Source organism: Tenrec ecaudatus, chromosome 3 (assembly GCF_050624435.1).
Source record: "Tenrec ecaudatus isolate mTenEca1 chromosome 3, mTenEca1.hap1, whole genome shotgun sequence".
Classification (NCBI taxonomy): Eukaryota; Metazoa; Chordata; class Mammalia; order Afrosoricida; family Tenrecidae; genus Tenrec; species Tenrec ecaudatus.
Genome location: NC_134532.1, coordinates 110,599,139 through 110,617,989, shown reverse-complemented (window position 1 = coordinate 110,617,989; position 18,851 = coordinate 110,599,139). Strand labels below are relative to the sequence as shown.

General features: G+C 44.6%; 1 protein-coding gene across 1 annotated transcript in view; it reads left to right on the top strand.

Annotated features, from left to right (window-relative positions):
* Positions 1-18,851, top strand: part of EGF (epidermal growth factor) — a 154,584-nt gene that overhangs the window by 129,264 nt on the left and 6,469 nt on the right. The window contains 3 exon segments of the mRNA XM_075543534.1: positions 1,207-1,351; positions 5,576-5,740; positions 12,537-12,654. Of these exon segments, the coding sequence (XP_075399649.1) occupies positions 1,207-1,351; positions 5,576-5,740; positions 12,537-12,654 (428 nt within the window).

Genomic DNA, 18,851 nt, shown 5'->3' with positions numbered 1-18,851 from the left:
AACTCCACAACTAATCTGATTTGTAACGTTGATTTCTGGGGCTGCTTTGGTGGGGGGTGGGGGGAGGGACAGCACGAGAGAGAGAGAGAGAGAGAGAGAGAGAGAGAGAGAGAGAGAGAGAGAGAGAGAGAGAGAGAGAGAGAGAGAGAGAAGAGAGCGGAGAGGAAGAGAGAACCCTTGTCTGTCTTGTCTTTCTTTAGAAAGTCCAAAAGGATTTCCTACATCCCAAGCCTCCTATCCATAATGCAGCATTTTCTGAACAGGACTGCTGGTCCTTTCCACATCTCTTGACTGTCAGCTATTTGCCTTGCTTAGTGCTGTGAGCAGAAAGCACCCCACGGAAGGAAAGTCCTGTGGTGACTTGGGTCTCTGCTGTGTCATTGCTGTGGTCTGCTGTCTAATTGGCTGGTGACTCATGGCAATCCCATGGGTTACAGAGTAGACTGCTCATGGGGTCATCTTTATAAAAGTTAGATCACCAGGCCTATCTTCTGAGGACCCATGGAATGAGTTCAAACCTCCAACCTTTAGCTTATGCTCCCCAGGCTCCTCTATGTTTTTTTAGTTGCTATTTAGCTCAAACGACTTGCTTTGCTTCAATTCTGCTGCTATTTCAATAGCTACATATCCTAATGGTTTCCTTTTAGGGTGTAGAGAACTCCGTGATGAATGGGCGTTATTCCATGGGTGGCCCTTTGTATTACATTAACCTGCCCACTCTGTCTGAGCCTGCCCTGGCCGCAGGGGAGGTTTCCTTGGAGTGGAACAGTGTTCAGCAGGAAGCTTTATGTGTGCGACCTTCTGGGGACACTGGAGATAATAGACGCTGTGCTGGTGGATAGTTTTTGAGCCGCAAACCAGACACTCATTGTGCACTCTAAAAGCCTGCTGTCAGTTTGCAGTGGGTGCTTGTGCAAGGAGGACAGGCTTGGTTTTACCGTGGGGTCTCCTCGTTATGTAGTGAGGGAGGACTGAGCATGCTCTTACTCGCCTCCAACTGCTTCACATCAGCTAGAATGAAAGCTAAAGGCAGAAGGGCTGGCTTCCGAGAAGATGGCAAAGGTCGTGAGAGGACAATCGAACTATTGTTGCCCCTGGTGGTTGCCCTGTCACCAAGAGATGCTACTTCACAAACTAGTTCCCCATAGCCATACTTGGAAAGCCCCGGTCACTTCAGAAAATGAAAGTAATGTCTGATTCTTCTAGAAGCCATTCCACACTCTGATGGGGAGGAAGATGACCTGTATCCTGTCAGACAGATGTACCATACATGCCCCCCATCACACGACGGGTATTGCCTAAATGGTGGTCTGTGCTTCTATATTGAACAAGTAGACCAGTATGCATGCAGGTAAGTTAACATGATCTTTTGGATATGATATTGAAGTTCATCACTTTTAGCTAATATGTAAAGTTTCTATTAAGGAGATCGCTACAATTAGATTTCACTTCTGAAAACAAATGGGAACAAGGGAACTCCCAAAAGTTTGTGGGGAAATGGTAATGGCAAGAATTCTACCACTGAACACCACTCCTCCTCTGTTATAAGTGTAGCCCATGGATGTTACTTCTTATTAAACCTTGATTTATTTTCTGCCAAATCCAAGAAGTCTTCGAAAAGTTCATGACCAAATGCCATGGTCTCGAAATCCCCTTTGCCATAGCCTTTGGGACTCCTTGTCTATGAAGAGATCCATGAGGTGATTTGGGGTTTACAAAAGCATTGGGTGTCTTCACAGAGGGCCGAGGTGGCACACATAGTGCTGGGATACCATCCAAAGGCTGGTGGTTTGAATCTACCCAGTGGCACCTCAAAAGAAAGGCCAGGTGATCCAGTTCCAAGAGGTCACAGCCATAGACACCCTGTGGAGCACAATTCTACTCTGACCTATGGGGTCTCTATGAGCTCATGTCAACTTGAGGGAAATTGGTCAGTGGTTACTCATCCATGGGCACACCTGGACTTCGTGCCTTTGACATTCAAAACTAAATAAGAACTTTTGCCCTCATTTCCAAATATTAGATTTTGATGTCTTCTTTGTTTAGTAACCACTGCTTGATGGCAACACAGTAGGCCCAAGGTCAACCTGACACTTGGATTGGAGAGAAGCCTGAAGCGATGGAGCTAATTCTTCAGAGCGTACTGGCAATCTTTTCGTGGAGCCTTTAATAAGAACTGCTCTCAGCTTATGCCTGGTTCCATATCACGATTTACTTTGCATGACTTTCCTGTTTTCAAGACCCTACACCCACGATTATGTGAGCTTCCCATGCCAGCCTCCTAATTCATTGATGATGTTCTCTGTGCCTGCGGAAGATGTGATCAAAGATTCTGATCTTCACAAGTAGATGCTGTACACTTAAAGACTCTTAATAGTTTACCAATTCAGAAAACTGAGGCATCGTCTAAATTACTGAAGGAAAAAGTTATATTCTGTGGCAAGGTGTGTGGCCTTACATGATGCGTCATGCTGGCCCGGCAGAAATGATGAGCAAAGCTCATGCAAATCAGCCAACATGTCCCCAAATCCTACTATTGAGTTCCCGTGAATAGGTTTTAATTGTTTAAAGTGAAGCAAGCCCTTAAAAAATAGTTGTCAAGGATTTCAGTATTCAAGAACAAATCATTTTAACCTGTTCATTGTTTCTTAATATCCCAAATAATCAAATGATTATTAAATTAATTATAATTAATTATTAAAAATATTTGTTTACTGGTTGGATGATAAAAGACATTAAATAATATAAAGAGGGTTGAAGAGCTATGCCCTGTGTTAGGATAGTGTTTCCATTGGGACCTGATATCATCCACTCATTAAATGATAGATGAACCCTTTAGAGCACTGCTTTTCTCTTTGTCATTAAATCCTGAGGAAAATATCTGATTTCCTTGATAATGTTTTAGACATGAGCTGCTGCAGAATGACAGTTAGAATAGAGATAAAATTCAAATGAAGGGCCTTTAATCATCAAAAGCAGTCTTTAAAATATCCGTAGAGTATCAGGATCATAACTTTGTTTTTGAAGCCCATACTTGATAAAAATATAGTTAAAATCAAGACTTGAACCCTTCCCTCCTCCTGCCCTGATGAACATCCCTTTGGGATCATTCATTCCATAATAGCATATATCTAGGCAGTGTTAAACGGAGTCCTGGTGGCGGAGTGGATTATGCGCTGAGTTGCTAACCACAAGGTCAGCAGTTCAAAACCACTAGCCAGCTCTTGGGAGAAAGGCGAAGCTTTCTATTCCCTTAAATAATTGTTCTCTCTGAAACCCACAGGGGCAGTTCTACCCTGTACTATAGGGTCACGATGAGTTGGCATCAACTCCATGGCCGTAAGGTGGAGTTGGAGAGAGTGTTCACTAGTCCAGCTGTTATTAGCAATGCTTCGTGACGTCATTCTAGGCCAAGCATGCCTATTGCTGTGAGCAGATTTCAGGAGGGCCGGATCTTCCTGTCTTGCTTCGAGAGGCAATGGGAGTCCCCCACAGACACCTGGAACCCTAAGTTTTCCAAGGAAGATGCAGAAGAAATGAGAACAAGAAGTCTCTGTGTCCAAGATGCTCCTCAAAATGTTCCTGGTCTGGAGGAATCTGCACGGTTTCTGAAGCTCCAAACCTGGTGCTCTCAGAGGGGTTTCTTGTGTCTCCTGGTTGATGCAGACCAGGCTCCCTGAACCAGGGAAGAAAAGAGAACGCAGTAACACCTGCTGCCATCATGGCGATTCCACCTCGTGGCGGCTCGATGCCTTCCAGAGTAGAAATGAGCTTCGGGAGGTTGGGATGGTTGCGAGAGCAGATGGCCAGGTCTCCTTCCAGGGGTGGATGGATTCAAAACCCAAGGAACCCCCTTTGGAACGGCTCCACTCTAACGCATAGGTCACCGGTGAGTCTTAAGGGACTCATAGGCCATGGGTTTGGCTTAGGTTTGAGAAGACCCACTAGCTGTGTGATCTTATAGCAAACGTGCAGCCCCTGTAAAAACGAGACTTTGCTATAATGTGCTTTAAATGCTAGCTCGTCTCCTCTTCCCCCTCTGACAGTGGCTTGCAAGCCCCTGTGACCAGCCAAGGTAGAACCAGATGGAGAGGCTCCATCCCTCTGAGCTTGCTCCCAGCTCTTTATCATGGGACTGCTTCCCAACATGGGGCCACTCTCAGTTCTCTGGGCATGCTGTCACGTCTTTCTAGGGATGGGTGGGGGCGTGGACAGAGAGTTCCACGTGCCCTGGCGGCGGCGAAGGAACTCACCATGAGGGAGCATCCAACAGGAGCGATCATTCAACGCTCCACTGGGAACTACAATGTTCGTCATTGGGACACCCCCGCTGCCCATGAGAAAAAAAATGTAGCCATCTGCATCTGTCTACATGAAACAAAGACACCAACAACCCCCCACCATCCTCAAGTCTCTTCCAACTCATCGGAACCTTCTGTAGGCGTCCTGAAGCTGTAACTCTTTATGGAAGTAGATGATGTCTTGCTCAGGAGGAGGAATTGATGGGCTGCCAGTGAGTGGTCTGAAGCTTACCAGGCAGGGCCACCTGGGCTCCTTTCTGTAGTAAAGGTGATGGCCTTGGGAACCCTGGGAGGCAGTTCTACTCTGTCCTTGGAGCGCTAGGGGTTAGACTTGATGTGATCTTGGCAGGCTTGGTGGTTGTGTTGTTTCGTTTGGCCTCTCGCAAAGACTAATAGAGTTCAATGTTCAATCGCTGGCATTTATTGCTCCCTGAGATTCCCCAGTAAGTTCTGAGAGAATTCGTTCCCAGTAGATGGCAGCATTGTTTCATATACTTTAAAGGCTGATGGTGATTGTAGGAATAATTTCCCTGTTGAAGCAACTGGGAGAAGGATGGGGCTCTCAACTCCAGGAAAGGTCTACGGTCTCGGACACCCACGGGAAGGGTACTCTCCTGTCCTAGAGGTCTCTGAGAGTTGAAATCAACCAGGTGACAACGTTTATAAATAAATACAGTGTCCCCCACTCCTCCAGATAGTTGAGGTCATTTTCTTCTTCTTGAAGAAAATAGTAAAAGCTTGTACTTCAGCACCAAAGACCTTTCCTTTTGAACTAGCAATGATTTTCTTCAAGGGGGGAAAGAGTGCGCCTCCTGGCCAGAGACTAGGCATATGCTTTTATAGACTTCTTCCTCCTCTGGGGCTGGTCCTCCCTTTTAGCCGATGCTCACTGAAATCTGGGCATTGATTTCAAGCCCCCCTCACAGCGTCTAGGGCAGCGTTGCTTAGTGTTCGTCTTAAAAGGTGGCTGACTTCTCAGAACTTGAGACTAACTTAAACTAGAAGCAATGTTCTAGATTACCTCAAAGCAGTGATATGCAAAGAATCCTGCATCAATCCCAGGGCCGGCAGGCCAAAAGGGGAAGGAAGGTCCAGGCTGCTTGAACCAGTGATCCCCAGTGTTCCCATATGACCCCGGGATGGATTGTCCACCTGCCTCCCAAGAGCTGAGTCTGGCAAAGTAAAGATGGCGGGATGGCCAGGAAAGGAGTCTGGAATGCGTCAGTGTTCGGGGCTGAGGGATGCTGACAACCTGTGCTTGTGTGTTGTCACAGGTGTGTCGTTGGCTTCACTGGGGAGCGATGTCAGCACCAAGAACTACGATGGGAGCTGCGGCACACCGGCCACTGGCAGCCGCAGAACATCACCATGCTGACTGTCGGTGTGGTTGGGCTGGTCCTACTGCTCCCCTTGGCACTGTGGGGGTTTCGCTATTGCAGGTGATCCTTGCTTTCCACTGGTACCTAAATGTCTTCTCTTTACCCCAACCGATGACTTGCCTGCCTCTGGGACATGGACTTCCTTTACACATTTACTGCATTAAAGAAACAAAATTGCTTAAAATTCAAAAAAGGAAAAAAGAAAGGAAGGAAGGAAGAAGTCCATTGCACCAAAATACAAGTGGTTTCCCTTTCCTACATTCTCTTTTGGTGACCCGGTAATGTAATAGTTAAGCATTGTGTGCTAACCTCAAGGTCAGCAGTTCAAAACCACCAGCCACCCCTCCAGAGAAAGACAAAGCGTTCTACTCCTGCACACAGTCAGAGTCTCAGAAACCCACAGGGGCCGTTCTACCCTGTTCTGTAGAGTTGGCATCAACTCCAGGGCAGTGTGTTTGTTTCTGGCCCTTGTCCACGAGCCACGTAGTTTATGTGGTTATTTGTAATTTGAGATAGATACAGTTTGGCGTATCATGTTTTTATTTTTTCCCCTTTCAGTGGTACTCATAACCTTCACTCATAACCTGCACAATTACACTTTCTATGACAGTTTGAGGGCTGCACGGTGCTGACAGCTGGTGCTGTTAGTCACTGCAAGGTTGGTGGCTAGAATCCGCATGGCGATGCCACAGAAGACAAGCCTGGTGATCTAATTTCATAAGATTAGAAAGCCAAAACAGATGCCCTAATTGCTGTCAAGCTGGTTCTGATTCAAGGCGACTCCATGTGTGCAGAATAGAACTACACAAGTATTTTATATGGCTTTCCGAGCAGGAATAATTCTGTTTAGTAGGAGCCCTGGTGGGATAGTGTTTACTTGTTGGACTGAGAATCTCATGGTTGGCAGTACAAAACCACCATCGGCTCCGAGAGAGAAAGGCTGGGCTTTCTACTCCTGTAAACGGTGAGTCTTGGAAACCCACCGAAGGTGGCTGGGAGTCAGCATGGACTCGAAGACAGTGAGGTTGCGTTTCGAGAGGCCATTCTTCAGAAGTATCTCTGGGTGGAATTGAACCAACCACAGTTGAGAGTGTAACTCTTTTGAGATGACAGACTCTGGAAACCTATGGTGTGCAGATATACTCTGAAACACGGAGCTGCCGTCACCTGGATGAAGACAGGAGCGTTGCTTTGTGTGGTCGCTATTTTGTTTTCATAGTGCCCCGTGGGGTTTCCCAGGCTGCCACACCTCTCTCCTGTGGAGTGGCCTAGTGGGTTTGAACCACTGACCTTACTGTTAGCAGCCCAGCGCCTCACCACCTGGCCTCCTTGTGATGTCCTAGACATTATTAACAAAAATTAGGACTTCCCTAACTTGGAAGACAGTTTGGTGATTTTTTTTTCAGATACAGCTAACAGCTACATGAGGGTGAAGGAAAAAGCTTCACCGTGTTTTCTCATTTGCTTTTCATTTGGTTGAAAAGCAGCACAGCTTTCTCTACTCTCAGCACCAGCGGAGCGCCGTGCTAGAGTGTGCAGTTTGTGCCACCAAAATCACTGAGTCATGAAACATTTGGACTTAAAGGGGACTTGAATGATCTGGTTCAGCTTCATCATCTTACAGGTGGAGAACCAGCCCAAATTCTCTGGAAATGTACAGAATTGGATAGACATTCGCAGATAAAAATCCAACCACGTTTCCTAGCACTATGCAACTGCTCAGGGAGCAACTGGGCTGCAGTCAGGAGAATTCTATTTATCAGTGAGGAGGCACTTGTTTAAGACTTGCTGTATTCTAGTGTAGTGGTGTGTTAGACCGGATTGACTAGAGAAACAAATTCACTGACACTCATATATGTGTAAGAGAGAATTTTATATCAAGAAGTAAGTATGCATCAATAAAATATCCCAGGCCAGCTCAGCACAGCCCAGATCAAGCCCATAAATTCAATATTACCCCATATGTCTGATATTAGCCCATGAATTCATTTTCAGACTCAAACAGTGATGCAGAATACAGCAGATTACAGGCCGGTGGGTGAAAATTCTTGTGGATCTGATGGCAGTGGATGCACCTCCAGGGCTCTGGCTGCCATTAGCATAGCTCCATGTGGCTTGTCAACAGGAATATGAAGGAGAGAGAGAGAGAGAGAGAGAGAGAGAGAGAGAGAGAGAGAGAGAGAGAGAGAGAGAGAGAGACCCGCTTCTTCTGATGATAGAATCAAGAGAGAGGAAGTTCCCATAATCCTCATTAGAGGGCCACGCGAACAGGAAGGATTATCAGGCTGTGACCTGATTGACAAGCCAGACTCCACCCCCTTCATTCTTTTCTCAAGTTGACATGAAATTGTGTAACTACCACAAATGGTTAAGAGCATGGACCCTAGACTACTCACTCTTGTATTCATGTCACCATTGTGTCTATATGACACGAGTGACTGAAAGCCCCCCCCCCAAAACAACCCCAAACTCACTGCCATTCTGTAAATTCTGACTCATAGAAAACTGATAAGAATAGAATAAGACTGTTTTGGGGGTTTCTAGAACTGTAAATCTTTATGAGAGCAGCCAGCCTCATCTTTCTCTCACAGAGCAGTCGGGGGCTTTGAACTGCCGACCTCACAGTAAGCAACCCATTGCTTATCACACAGCACCAATAGGACTCTAGACCAAGAGTGCACAGGTTTAGATCCTGGTTCATTGCTAAGTAACTTTTGGTTTGTTATTTAACCTTTGTGGGGCGGGGGTTGCTATAAAATAGGACAAGAGTAGTACTTATCTCAAGGTTTGGTTTTTTTTTTTGTTGTTGTTGTTTTTAAGAGCCATCACTGTCTGTCAATTTGCCTGCTATGGTGACGTTCATGTTGGTCTGATGTAGCAGTTCTCAACCTGTGGGTCACGACCCCTTTCAGGGTTGAACAACTCTTTCACAGAGATCACCCGAGTCATAACAATAGAAAAATTACAGTTATGAAGTAGCAACAAAAATCATTTTGTGGTTGGGGGTCACCACAACATGAAGAACTGTGTTAAAGGGTCGCGGCATTAGGAAGGTTGAGAACCACTGCTCTGATGTTGGAAGGTGTACCATGAATATTTCAGATATTGCCAGATTGACTCGTGATAGCAGGTTTCAGAGGCCCTTCCAGAGAAAGATAGAATAGGAAGGCAGGCCTGGTAGTGATCTGTTTCTGAAAGTCAGTCAGCTAAATCCTATGGATCACAGCAGACTGGTGTCCGCTCTGGTGCTAGGCGATGAGCTTCCTAGGCTGTACGGCTTCAGCGTATGGAGTGGCTGCAGCAATGGCCCGCGCAGCAGAGCCTTGTAAAGATGCTGTAGGACCAGGCGATACTTCATTCTGGTTTATGTGGAGTTGCCATGAGTCGTATTGGACTACATGACAACTAACAACAAAAAGTAAAGAGTTGAGCATAAACCTGGTGTGTAAAACCACCAAGCAAACTCATTGCTGTCAAGTGAATTCTGACCTATGAAAATCCTACGATGGAACAAGTGCTCGCTTTTGCTGTTGGGAGTTTCCATGAGCTATAATCTTCCCCCAAAGAGACGTTTAAAAAATCATTTTATTGGGGCTCATATAACTCTCATCACAATCCATACATAAATCCATTGTGTCAAGCACATTTGTACATTTGTTGCCATCATCATTCTCAAAAGATTTGCTTTCCACTTGAGCCTTTGGTATCAGTTCCTCATTTTTTCCCACCCTCCCTGTTCCCCCTTCCCTCATGAACCCTTGATGATTTATAAATTAGTATTTTTTCATGCCTTACACTGACTGATGTCTCCCTTTACCCCTTTTCTATTGTCCATCCCCCAGGGAGGAGGTCCACTTTTCTGTTGTCCATCCCCCAGAGAGGAGGTTATATGTAGATCCTAAAGGTTCCCCCTTTCCACCCCACCCTACTTCCACCCTCCCGGTATTGTTACTGTCACCACTGGTCCTGGATTCCCTATGTTTCCAGTTCCTATCTGTACCAGTGTACATCCTCTGGTCTAGCCAGATTTTTAAGGTAGAAAGGACCATGATAGTGGACTAGATAGGGAAAGCATTTTGGAACTACAGGAAAGTTGTACGTTTCATCGTTGCTACCCTGCACCCTGACTGACTCGTCTTCTCCCCGCGACCCTTCTGAAAGGGGATATCCTGTTGCCTACAGATGGGTCTTGGGTCCACAATCTGCACTCTTCATCATTCACAATTATTTAATTTTATGTTCTTTGATGCCTGATACCTGATCCCTTCAACACCTCGTGATTACACAGGCTGGTGTGCTTCTTCCATGTGGGCTTTATTGCTTCTGAGCTAGATGGCTGCTTGGCTACCTTCAAGCCTTTAAAACCCCAAATGCTATATCTTTTGACAGCTGGGCTCCATTAACTTTCTTCGCATTTGCTTATGCACCCATTTGCCTTCAGTGATCATGTCAGGAAGGTGAGCATGTCAGGAATGGCAGTTTAATAGAACAAAGTGCTCTTGCATTGATGGAGAACTTGAGTGGAGGCCCTATACTAAACCTATAAATATATGCTCATAGATCTATTTCCCTATCCTCTTTTCAATATATTTATACATCTGCCTGTATTTAGACCGCTATAAATGCCCTTTGCCTCCTAGTTCTTTCCTCTATTTCCTTTGACTTTGTTTTGTCCCACTATCATGCTCACCCTCCATTTGTGTCTCAATAATTCCCCTCGGTTGCATTAGCCTTGGTCAAGCCCTACCAGGCCTCCTACACAAGAGACATTTTGTTTTCAAACCTTTTTCTACTTCAGACTAAGAGACATTGTACCCACTTTAAGCCACAAAACTTGAAATGTGCACTCTGTGGTTCATCAGTGATGCTTATATTTTTAGCTGGGTATGCCATTGGCATTTTAGAAAGAATATTGAATGGTCCACCAATACATATACCCCATTCATGACTCACCGCCATACAGTCTATTCCAATTCATAGTGAATCAATAGGACAGAGCAGAACTGCCCGTCTAGGGGCAGAAAGCGTCATCATTCTTCTGTGAGGGGGCTGGCTGTTTTAAACTGCTGAGCTTGTCATTAGCAGCCCGATGCCTAACCCATGATGCCACCAGGGCTCCTGTTCCAGATCCAGCATGCCCAGAGAAAATAGATGCATGGTAAAAGTGTATACAAAAATGAAGCCAGACACTTGTGCTCTGAGTGCCATAAGTATTAAGTATTTTTCTTATTTGATGGGTGATGAATGTTACAGTAAGTATGTTGGTTCTTCCGTAGACATTTAAAAAATCATTTTATTGGGAGCTCTTACAGTTCTTATCACAATTCATACACCCGTCTATTGTATCAAGCACACTTGTACATATGTTTCCATCATCATTTTAAAAATATTTTCTTTCTACTTGAGCCCTTGGTATCAGATCCTCATCCCCCCCCCTTATTTCCCACCCTCCCTCATAAACCCTTGATAATTTATAAAAAAATTTGGTGTCTTACACTAACTACTGTCTCCCTTCACCTACTTTTCTGTTGTTCATCTCCCTGGGGTGGTTATATGTCAATCATTTTGACCGGCTCCCCCTTTCTCCCCCCACCTTACCCTTACGCTCCTGGCATTACTACGTGCATTATTGATGCTGAATGGTTTCTCTGTCCTGGAGTCCCTGTGTTGTGAGCTCTTATCTGCAGCAGTGTACATGCTCTGGTCTAGCCGGATGTGTAAGGTAGAATTGGAGTCATGATAGTGTGGGGGAAGGTGCATTAAAGAACTAGAGGAAAGTTGTATGTTTCATTGTTGCTATACTGTACCCTTACTAGCTCGTCTCTTCCTTGTGACCCTTCTATGAGGTGATGTCCACTTGTCTACACATGGGCTCTGGGTCTCTACTCTGCTCTCCCCCTCATTCACATCGATATGATTTCTATGGATATTTTTAGTGCTCTAGATTTAGTGTCATTTAAAGCTAGACGACAAATTATTGTTCTTTCATGACATGGAATCTATAGACCAGTTCAGCTGAAAGCTGCCTACAGTCTATAAACTTCACAACAACATTTTTATACCAAAGATATTATGGACTCTGGTGAGATCCAATTAACAATGCTGGCCCCCATACCCCCATGTCACTGTTGTTAGGTGCTGAGTCGGCTCCAACCCATAGCAACCCTATGCACAAGAGAACGAAACACTGGATGGTCCTGCATCATCCACACAACTGTTCCTATGCCTGAGCCCATTGAGGAAACCATGCCTGAGCCCATTGAGGAAACCATTGTGTCCGTCCATCTCATTGAGGGCTTTCCTCTTGTCCACTGCCACTCCACTTTACCAAGCACGACATCCTTCTCCAGGGACTGGTCTCTCCTAACAACATGTCCAAAGTATGTAAAGTGATGTCTTTCCCACTCTTGCCTCTAAGGAGCACTCTGACCTTACTTCTTCCAAGACAGAGCAGTTTGTCCTTTTAGCAGTCCATGATACTTTCAATATTCTTCTCCAGGACCACAATCCAAATGCATCTATTAATCTATAGTTTTCCTTGTTACTGTTTTTCTATTGCTGTATCCTCTGTACCTAGATAGCTCAATAGACAGCTGGAATGGGTGAATGCAAAGGTGCCTCCCAACCGCTCAGAACCTCAGAAAGAGTGAAAGGTTGTCTGGAAACTAGTGTTCGAGACTGCAGAAAATAATACCTTCAAATACCAGTGATATACTATTTTACTAACTCCCGCCCCCTTTCATACACTTCCCTAAATTTCAATAGCAAAAAACCCTTGCTCCTGACCATCATTGTGAGAACTGAAGGATTTTAGTTTGGCTTTTGAAACCGTCTCACAGTTTTGTCTTCATTGCAGGAAGCAGAAGCTACTGTCAACAGCCCCGAAGAATCCCTATGCAGAGTCTGGCGGAGATGGGAGCGGCAGCATGCCCCCACATGGCGAGGACGGGGTGTCTTCTTGGCCCCAGCCTTGGGTAATGCAACCAAAGCAGATGGAGCACAGACCTGGATTACTATTAATCCTAGTTTGGGTTTCTTTATTCTTCGTTGAGTTCAGAGAATCCAGAATCTATCAGAACTCCTGGCTGCCATTAACATCAGCCCAAACCACATCTTCTTGGCCTGAGCTATGAGTAACCCTATTCTATTTTTCCTCGAAAAGCATAGTAGGATTTGTTCCATCTAGGTGCAAGGATCTGTTGCTTGTTCCATGACAAAAATGTCTTCCCTGGTTTTTCAAATATTGATGGTGGTTCTTTTTTTTTCTTACTCATTGTTTGTACATTTATATTACTATTGTTTTATCCTTATCGCTTCATTTTGTTTTTGTTCTTTATTGTTTCTGTTGGATTTACCAGTTTGTGAAGCATAGGAGTGTATGTATAGAGATACTAACTGATACAAGAGTTAGTAGGAGATGTAGGGGAGGGTGTGTGTGGGGGGGGGGAATAAGGAGGTTGATTGTATTTCTGGAGTAAACAGTGAAGGTGGGAGGGGGAAAAAGCACTAGAACTGAAGGTGATTACACATCTCATTTTAAAGGGTATTTAATCACGGGGGGAAAGAAAATGCTCTGAAATTGATTGTGTTAATGATTGTACAATTCTTCTTGATATGATTGAACTATTGAATTGTGTGATATGTGGATTAAGTGCCTAGGAAACATTTTTTTAAAAGCATGCGGAAGGGCATAATGGAATGGGCAATTCAAGAGACTTCTCTAAATCACCTAGGTGATTTGAAACACTCAAAGGCAGTCTGGGCAGAGACGCAGGAAAGCTGGACTACGAATAAGGAAGAGAGAAGATTTACCGCATTTGAATTATGATGCTGATGAGAAATATTGACTATCCCACGGACCGCCAGAAGGATCTGTGTTGAGGCATGCTTTTTCAGAAGCAAAGATGTTGCTCACTTTAGGCACATCTTCAGAAATGACCGATGGCTAGAAAAATGACACCGTATTGGTGAAGTTGCGAGTCTGTGAAAATGAGGAGAAACTGACGTACCCAAGATTGTGAGTTTGGCGACGAACTCAACGCCTTGCATTCTGACACACAGAGGAGGACTTGACAACAACTTACAATGAGCGCTCTTGGAATGATTGAGGGACTTTCCATTTCTAGAAGGGTGTCAGAAAGAACTTCTTGTCTGGTTTAGTGTTTGCGATTAGTGTTCTTTGTGACTCGAGGCCCATGGAAGGTTCAAACCTGTTGGTAAATAGGAATGAGCTAGGAGAGAAGGAACGGCACTGTGTGGCATCTTTCAGCATCATTTCTCCCATCCACCCCCTCGCTATCCTGTGTCTGAGTTCTCACTAACAAGTAATCATCTCGCCTTGCCTGTGACAGACATTTCAAGTATGCTTTTAGTGTGTGTGTGTGTGTGTGTGTGTTGAAACTGAATGCTAAACTAAAATAAGACAGAAAAATGGTAGTGTTAGTGTATTAGCCTGGGTACTTTAGAGAAACAAATCCACAGAAACTCACATGTATGAGAGAGTTTTATATAAAGAGTAAATGCATGTCAAGAAAACATCCCAACCGAGTGTTGCCCAAGCCCACAAGTCCAACATTAACCCATTAACCCATATGTCCAACACCAATCCACAAAGTCCTCCTCCATCTCACAAAACACACACTCTGACACCGACTGCAGGAGGAAAGCCCAGTCAGTGAATGTGTAAGCATCTCAATGCTGGCAGGGGTCTCCACATGGCTGCTCCAGCACCCAGGGCTACATCGGGGTAAGTCCATGTGGCTTTTCCTCAGGGATGTCTTGCAGGAAGTGAGCCTTGCCAGCTGAAGCAGGGAACTGGCTAAGGCATCTGCACTCTGGTCTGACCATCAGAAAGCAAGAGACCTGAGAACTAGAAAGGCGAGGCTCACCGAGCCTTTTGTCCCTCCACCCTTCAATTAACCCCACATGCGTTTATTGGCCAGGTTGGCAGAATAAACTCACTACCTCAGTTAGCTTCCCACTAATTGTCTGATTTTCACCAATTTTCTTAACTTCTGCAGAACCCTGTTTTTTCTTCAGTGCAGTGAGTTTGAATTAAATGGTCTCCAGGATCTCTGTGTGACTACAGATTCCTTCAGTCTGTGTTGCTGGATGGATTTAGCTGTAAAATGACCTCAGTTCTTTGAGGCCTTGTGGGTTTCAAATTACCCAAATTGTCTTCCTCACCTTGGCGGTGCCAGAGGTCAAAGGCTATCAACTACCAACCGAAAGACTGCCTGTTTGAACCCACTTAGAAGTACTCAGGAAGGTAGACAGGGAATGTGCTTCTGAAAGGCCATGGCCTTGAACACTGTCAACACTCAACTTCCCACAGTTGGAATAGCCAGGAGTTGGAATTGACTTGCAGGCAATGAATAACACCAGTGTCTACAGCACTCCCTTCACGTTTGGGGCAGCACATTTAATTCATCTTATGTAAATCCAAAGAGAGCAGGAGAAACACAATCTGTGTGTTTTAGTGTTTTGAAAAACCAAAGACATTGGCCGCTGTCATGAGCAGCTTGTTGGTGCAGAGCTATGTTTGGAGGCCTGAGGCTGCTGAGCACGGCCCTTTCCAGTCATCAGAGCTGTTGTCCACAGCAACTGCTGCTGCAGATCCTCCTGAGAGCAGGCGAAAGTCAGAACCCAAACTGGGCAGAGAGGCAGCAGAAACAAATCTGATTCCATCAGCTGCCTTTCCCATCTCTGGGATGCCTGTAGCATGGGATGGGGGGCAGAGACTATACCATGTGGCAATGTCAGGGGAGGTGACCCCAAAATGTCTGTAAAATTTCTGTTCCATTTTTAGCAGAAATGTATTGAGTTTTATAAAAAGATCCCTGTAGCTAGTTAAAATAACACTAGCATTTTTGTAAGTCCACTCACATGCATCACTGTACCTACAAGGCTAAAACTGAGGCTCATACAGTTGTTGAACCTTGTATTCTGGTCAGAGCTGCCATGATTACTGAATTACAAGGATGCTTGAAATTGCATGGTTTCATCTGCTGCTCGCTCTGTAAGTACCACTGTCATTTTTGTTCCAGAGGGGTTTGCTTGTCACTGTGTTTTGCAGTGTCATTTTGCTTCCAGTGTGTTTAGAGTTGGTGATTATAGTGATTATCAAATCTTCTTGTGTTTTAGCTACAATACTGTGATACATTGGACTTGTCAACTAATATTGATAACCATTCAAAACTGAAGCAAAATTTAAAGGAAAAGGAAGAGAAAAATCAAAAATAGTCGTCTGAGGGTTACTAATAACAATGCTTAAGCCAATCACGTAAATCAGCAGTTCTCAACCTGCGGGTAGCAATCCCTTTGGGGGTTGTACTACCCTTTTACAGGGGCCACCTCATTCACAACAGTAGCAAAATTACAGTTATGAAATAGCAAAAAAATAATTTTATGGTTGGGGGGTTACCACAACATGAGAAACTATTAAAGGGTCACAGCATTAGGAAAGTTGAGAACCACTGATATAATTCAATGTAGAAAGAATGTGCAATATCTATAAATATATTCATATACCAAAATTATTCATATCTAAGAAATATTATACTGAAGCAATAAGCAATTGTGTTTATCACATGTTCTATGATTTTAATAGATAGTAGACATTAGTATGTGGTCTGGTATGATTTTGAACTGACTCTGGCAGTGAGGGTTTTTTCTTTTTTAAATAATTAAATCATTTCATTGGGCGCTTGTACAACTCTTATCACAATCCACACAAACATCCATTGTGTCAAGCACATTTGTACATTTATTGCCATCATCATTCTCAAAACATTTGCTTTCTACTTGAGCCCTTGGAGTCAGCTCCTCATTTTTCCCTCCCTCCCTGCCCCTTCCCTCATGAACCCTTGATAATTTATAAATTATAATTATTTTGTCATATCTCACACCATCTGATATCTCCCTTCACCCACTTCTCTACTGTCCCCCCCTCCCCAGGGAGGAGGTTATATGTAGATCCTTATAATCTATTCCCCCTTTCTCCCTCACCCTCCTTCCACCCTCCCAGTATCGCCACTCTCACCACTGGTCCTGAGGGTTTCCTTTGTCCTGGAGTCCCTGTGTTTCCATTTTTTATTTGTACCAGTGTACATCCTCTGGTCCAGCCAAATTTGTAAGGTAGAATTGGGATCATGATATTGGGGGGGAGGAAGAATTAAAGAACTAGAGGAAAATTGTATGTTTCATTATTGCTATACTGCACCCAGACTGGCTCCTCTCCTCCCAGCGACCCTTCTGCAAGGGGATGTCCAATTTCCCACAGATGGGCTCTGGGTCCCCACTCTACACTCTCCCTCATTCACAATGCTATGATTTTTTTGGTCTTTGATGCCTGATACCTGATCCCTTCGATACCTAGTGATCTCAGAGGCTGATGTGCTTCTTCCATGTGGCCTTTGTTGTTTCTCGGTTAGATGGCCCCTTTTTAATCTTCAAGCCTATAGGACTCCAAACTCTATAACTTTTGATAGCTGGACACCATCATCTTTCTTCACCACATTTGCTTGTGCATCCATTGTCTTCAGTGATCATTCCAGGAAGGTGAGCATCTCAGACTGACGAATTGTTAGAACAAAGTGTTCTTGTGTTGAGGGAGTTCTTGATTAGGGGCCCACTGTTCATCTTTTCCCTTAACACTTAACCTATAAACATATGTACATAGATCTATTTCCCTCTTGTCATATATAAATATATTTACATCTGTATATGCCTGCATTTAGATCTCTATAAATGCTCTTTGTCTCCTAGTTCTTTCCTCTATATCTTTGTACTTTCCTCTTGTCTTAGTATCATGTTCAGTCTTGATTTGACTTTCAGGAATTCCTCTCAGTTATATTGTCCTTGAACCAGCCCTGCCAGACCTCCTACACCCTCCTTGCCACTGATTTTGGATCATTTCTTATTCTCTTGTCCTGGGTTTATAAACATCCACTTCTTTTCCCCACCTCCCCATATCCCATGTCCCCTCAGAACTGTCATCCCATTGTTCTCTCTTCCGGCTTTTTTATCCTGCCTATCTCTTCCAGGTAGACATGCAGCGGCAACAATATGCACCAACAAAAGACGGAGTACATTGAAGCAACAATAGAAAATAAAACAATAGCTACAACAACAATAACAATAAAGGCAGCAACAACAACAAAACCCTATAAATAGTTCAAGGTGTATTATTGTCCTTTATGAGTGCTTTCCAGTTGAGTCTGATGGGGTGTCATGTCCTGGCTCCACATTTATCCCTGGAATTCCCTGGGAACTTCATTGCTCTGCTCCCCCCACTACTCTGCTGCACATCCCCAGTGGCTGGTTTAAGAGTAGTGGGCTTAGGGCAGACACAATTCCCTCAGTGTGTCTCTAGTGTTGTTCCTCCATGGTGCTATGGGTCAGTGAGGAATGCTGTGTGCCATGGTGGGGGCGGCCCTGTGGTTGTCTCTGTGCATTGCTGCTCTGAGCAGAAACATTGTCCTCAGGGCTTAGTGGGCCAGCATGGGCTTCACTTTTTCCCCCCTCCCCCCTCCCCCCCCCAGCCGTTGTTGGCTCCTGTGTGCTCTGATCAGACAAGTCCCTCTCTTATGCTGTAGTGTCAGTGCTGTCCTCTGAAGTGAATTCTTCTTGGGGGGGAGGGTGGTGCTTTCCACTTAGATGGTAATGGGGCGGGCCCCAGCAGTGAGGGTATTTTTGGTTGCTGTTTTATGTGGTCTGGTCTGGGAGGTCCATGTGAGTTACCACACAGGAAACTAACTAGGATGGTGACATCACTACCCCAACTCAGCCTAAAATTCTGGCACCTCCATTGTTCTGGTGGAGAGGTACAGAGCTGGACATTCTGCACTGCAGAGGGCTGGTTCCTGACTTGAGCCAGAAATTATGGGAACGTTCCCTTAAAGAATTCCCTTTTCAAGATGTCATTATAGGGAGAACATTCATCGGGAGGGAGTGAAGATTGATTCAACCTCTGTCACCGCGTTGACTCCAACCCATGGAATTCCTATAGGACAGAGTAGACCTACCCTTTTGGGTTTTCAAAGCTATAAACCTTCGTGGGAGTTGAAAACCTTATATTTCTCCAATAGAATATCTGGTGGTTTTGAATTCAGAAGCTACTGTTTTATTGGACCTTTTTTTAAGGTAACCTAATGAGACTTAGATAAGTATG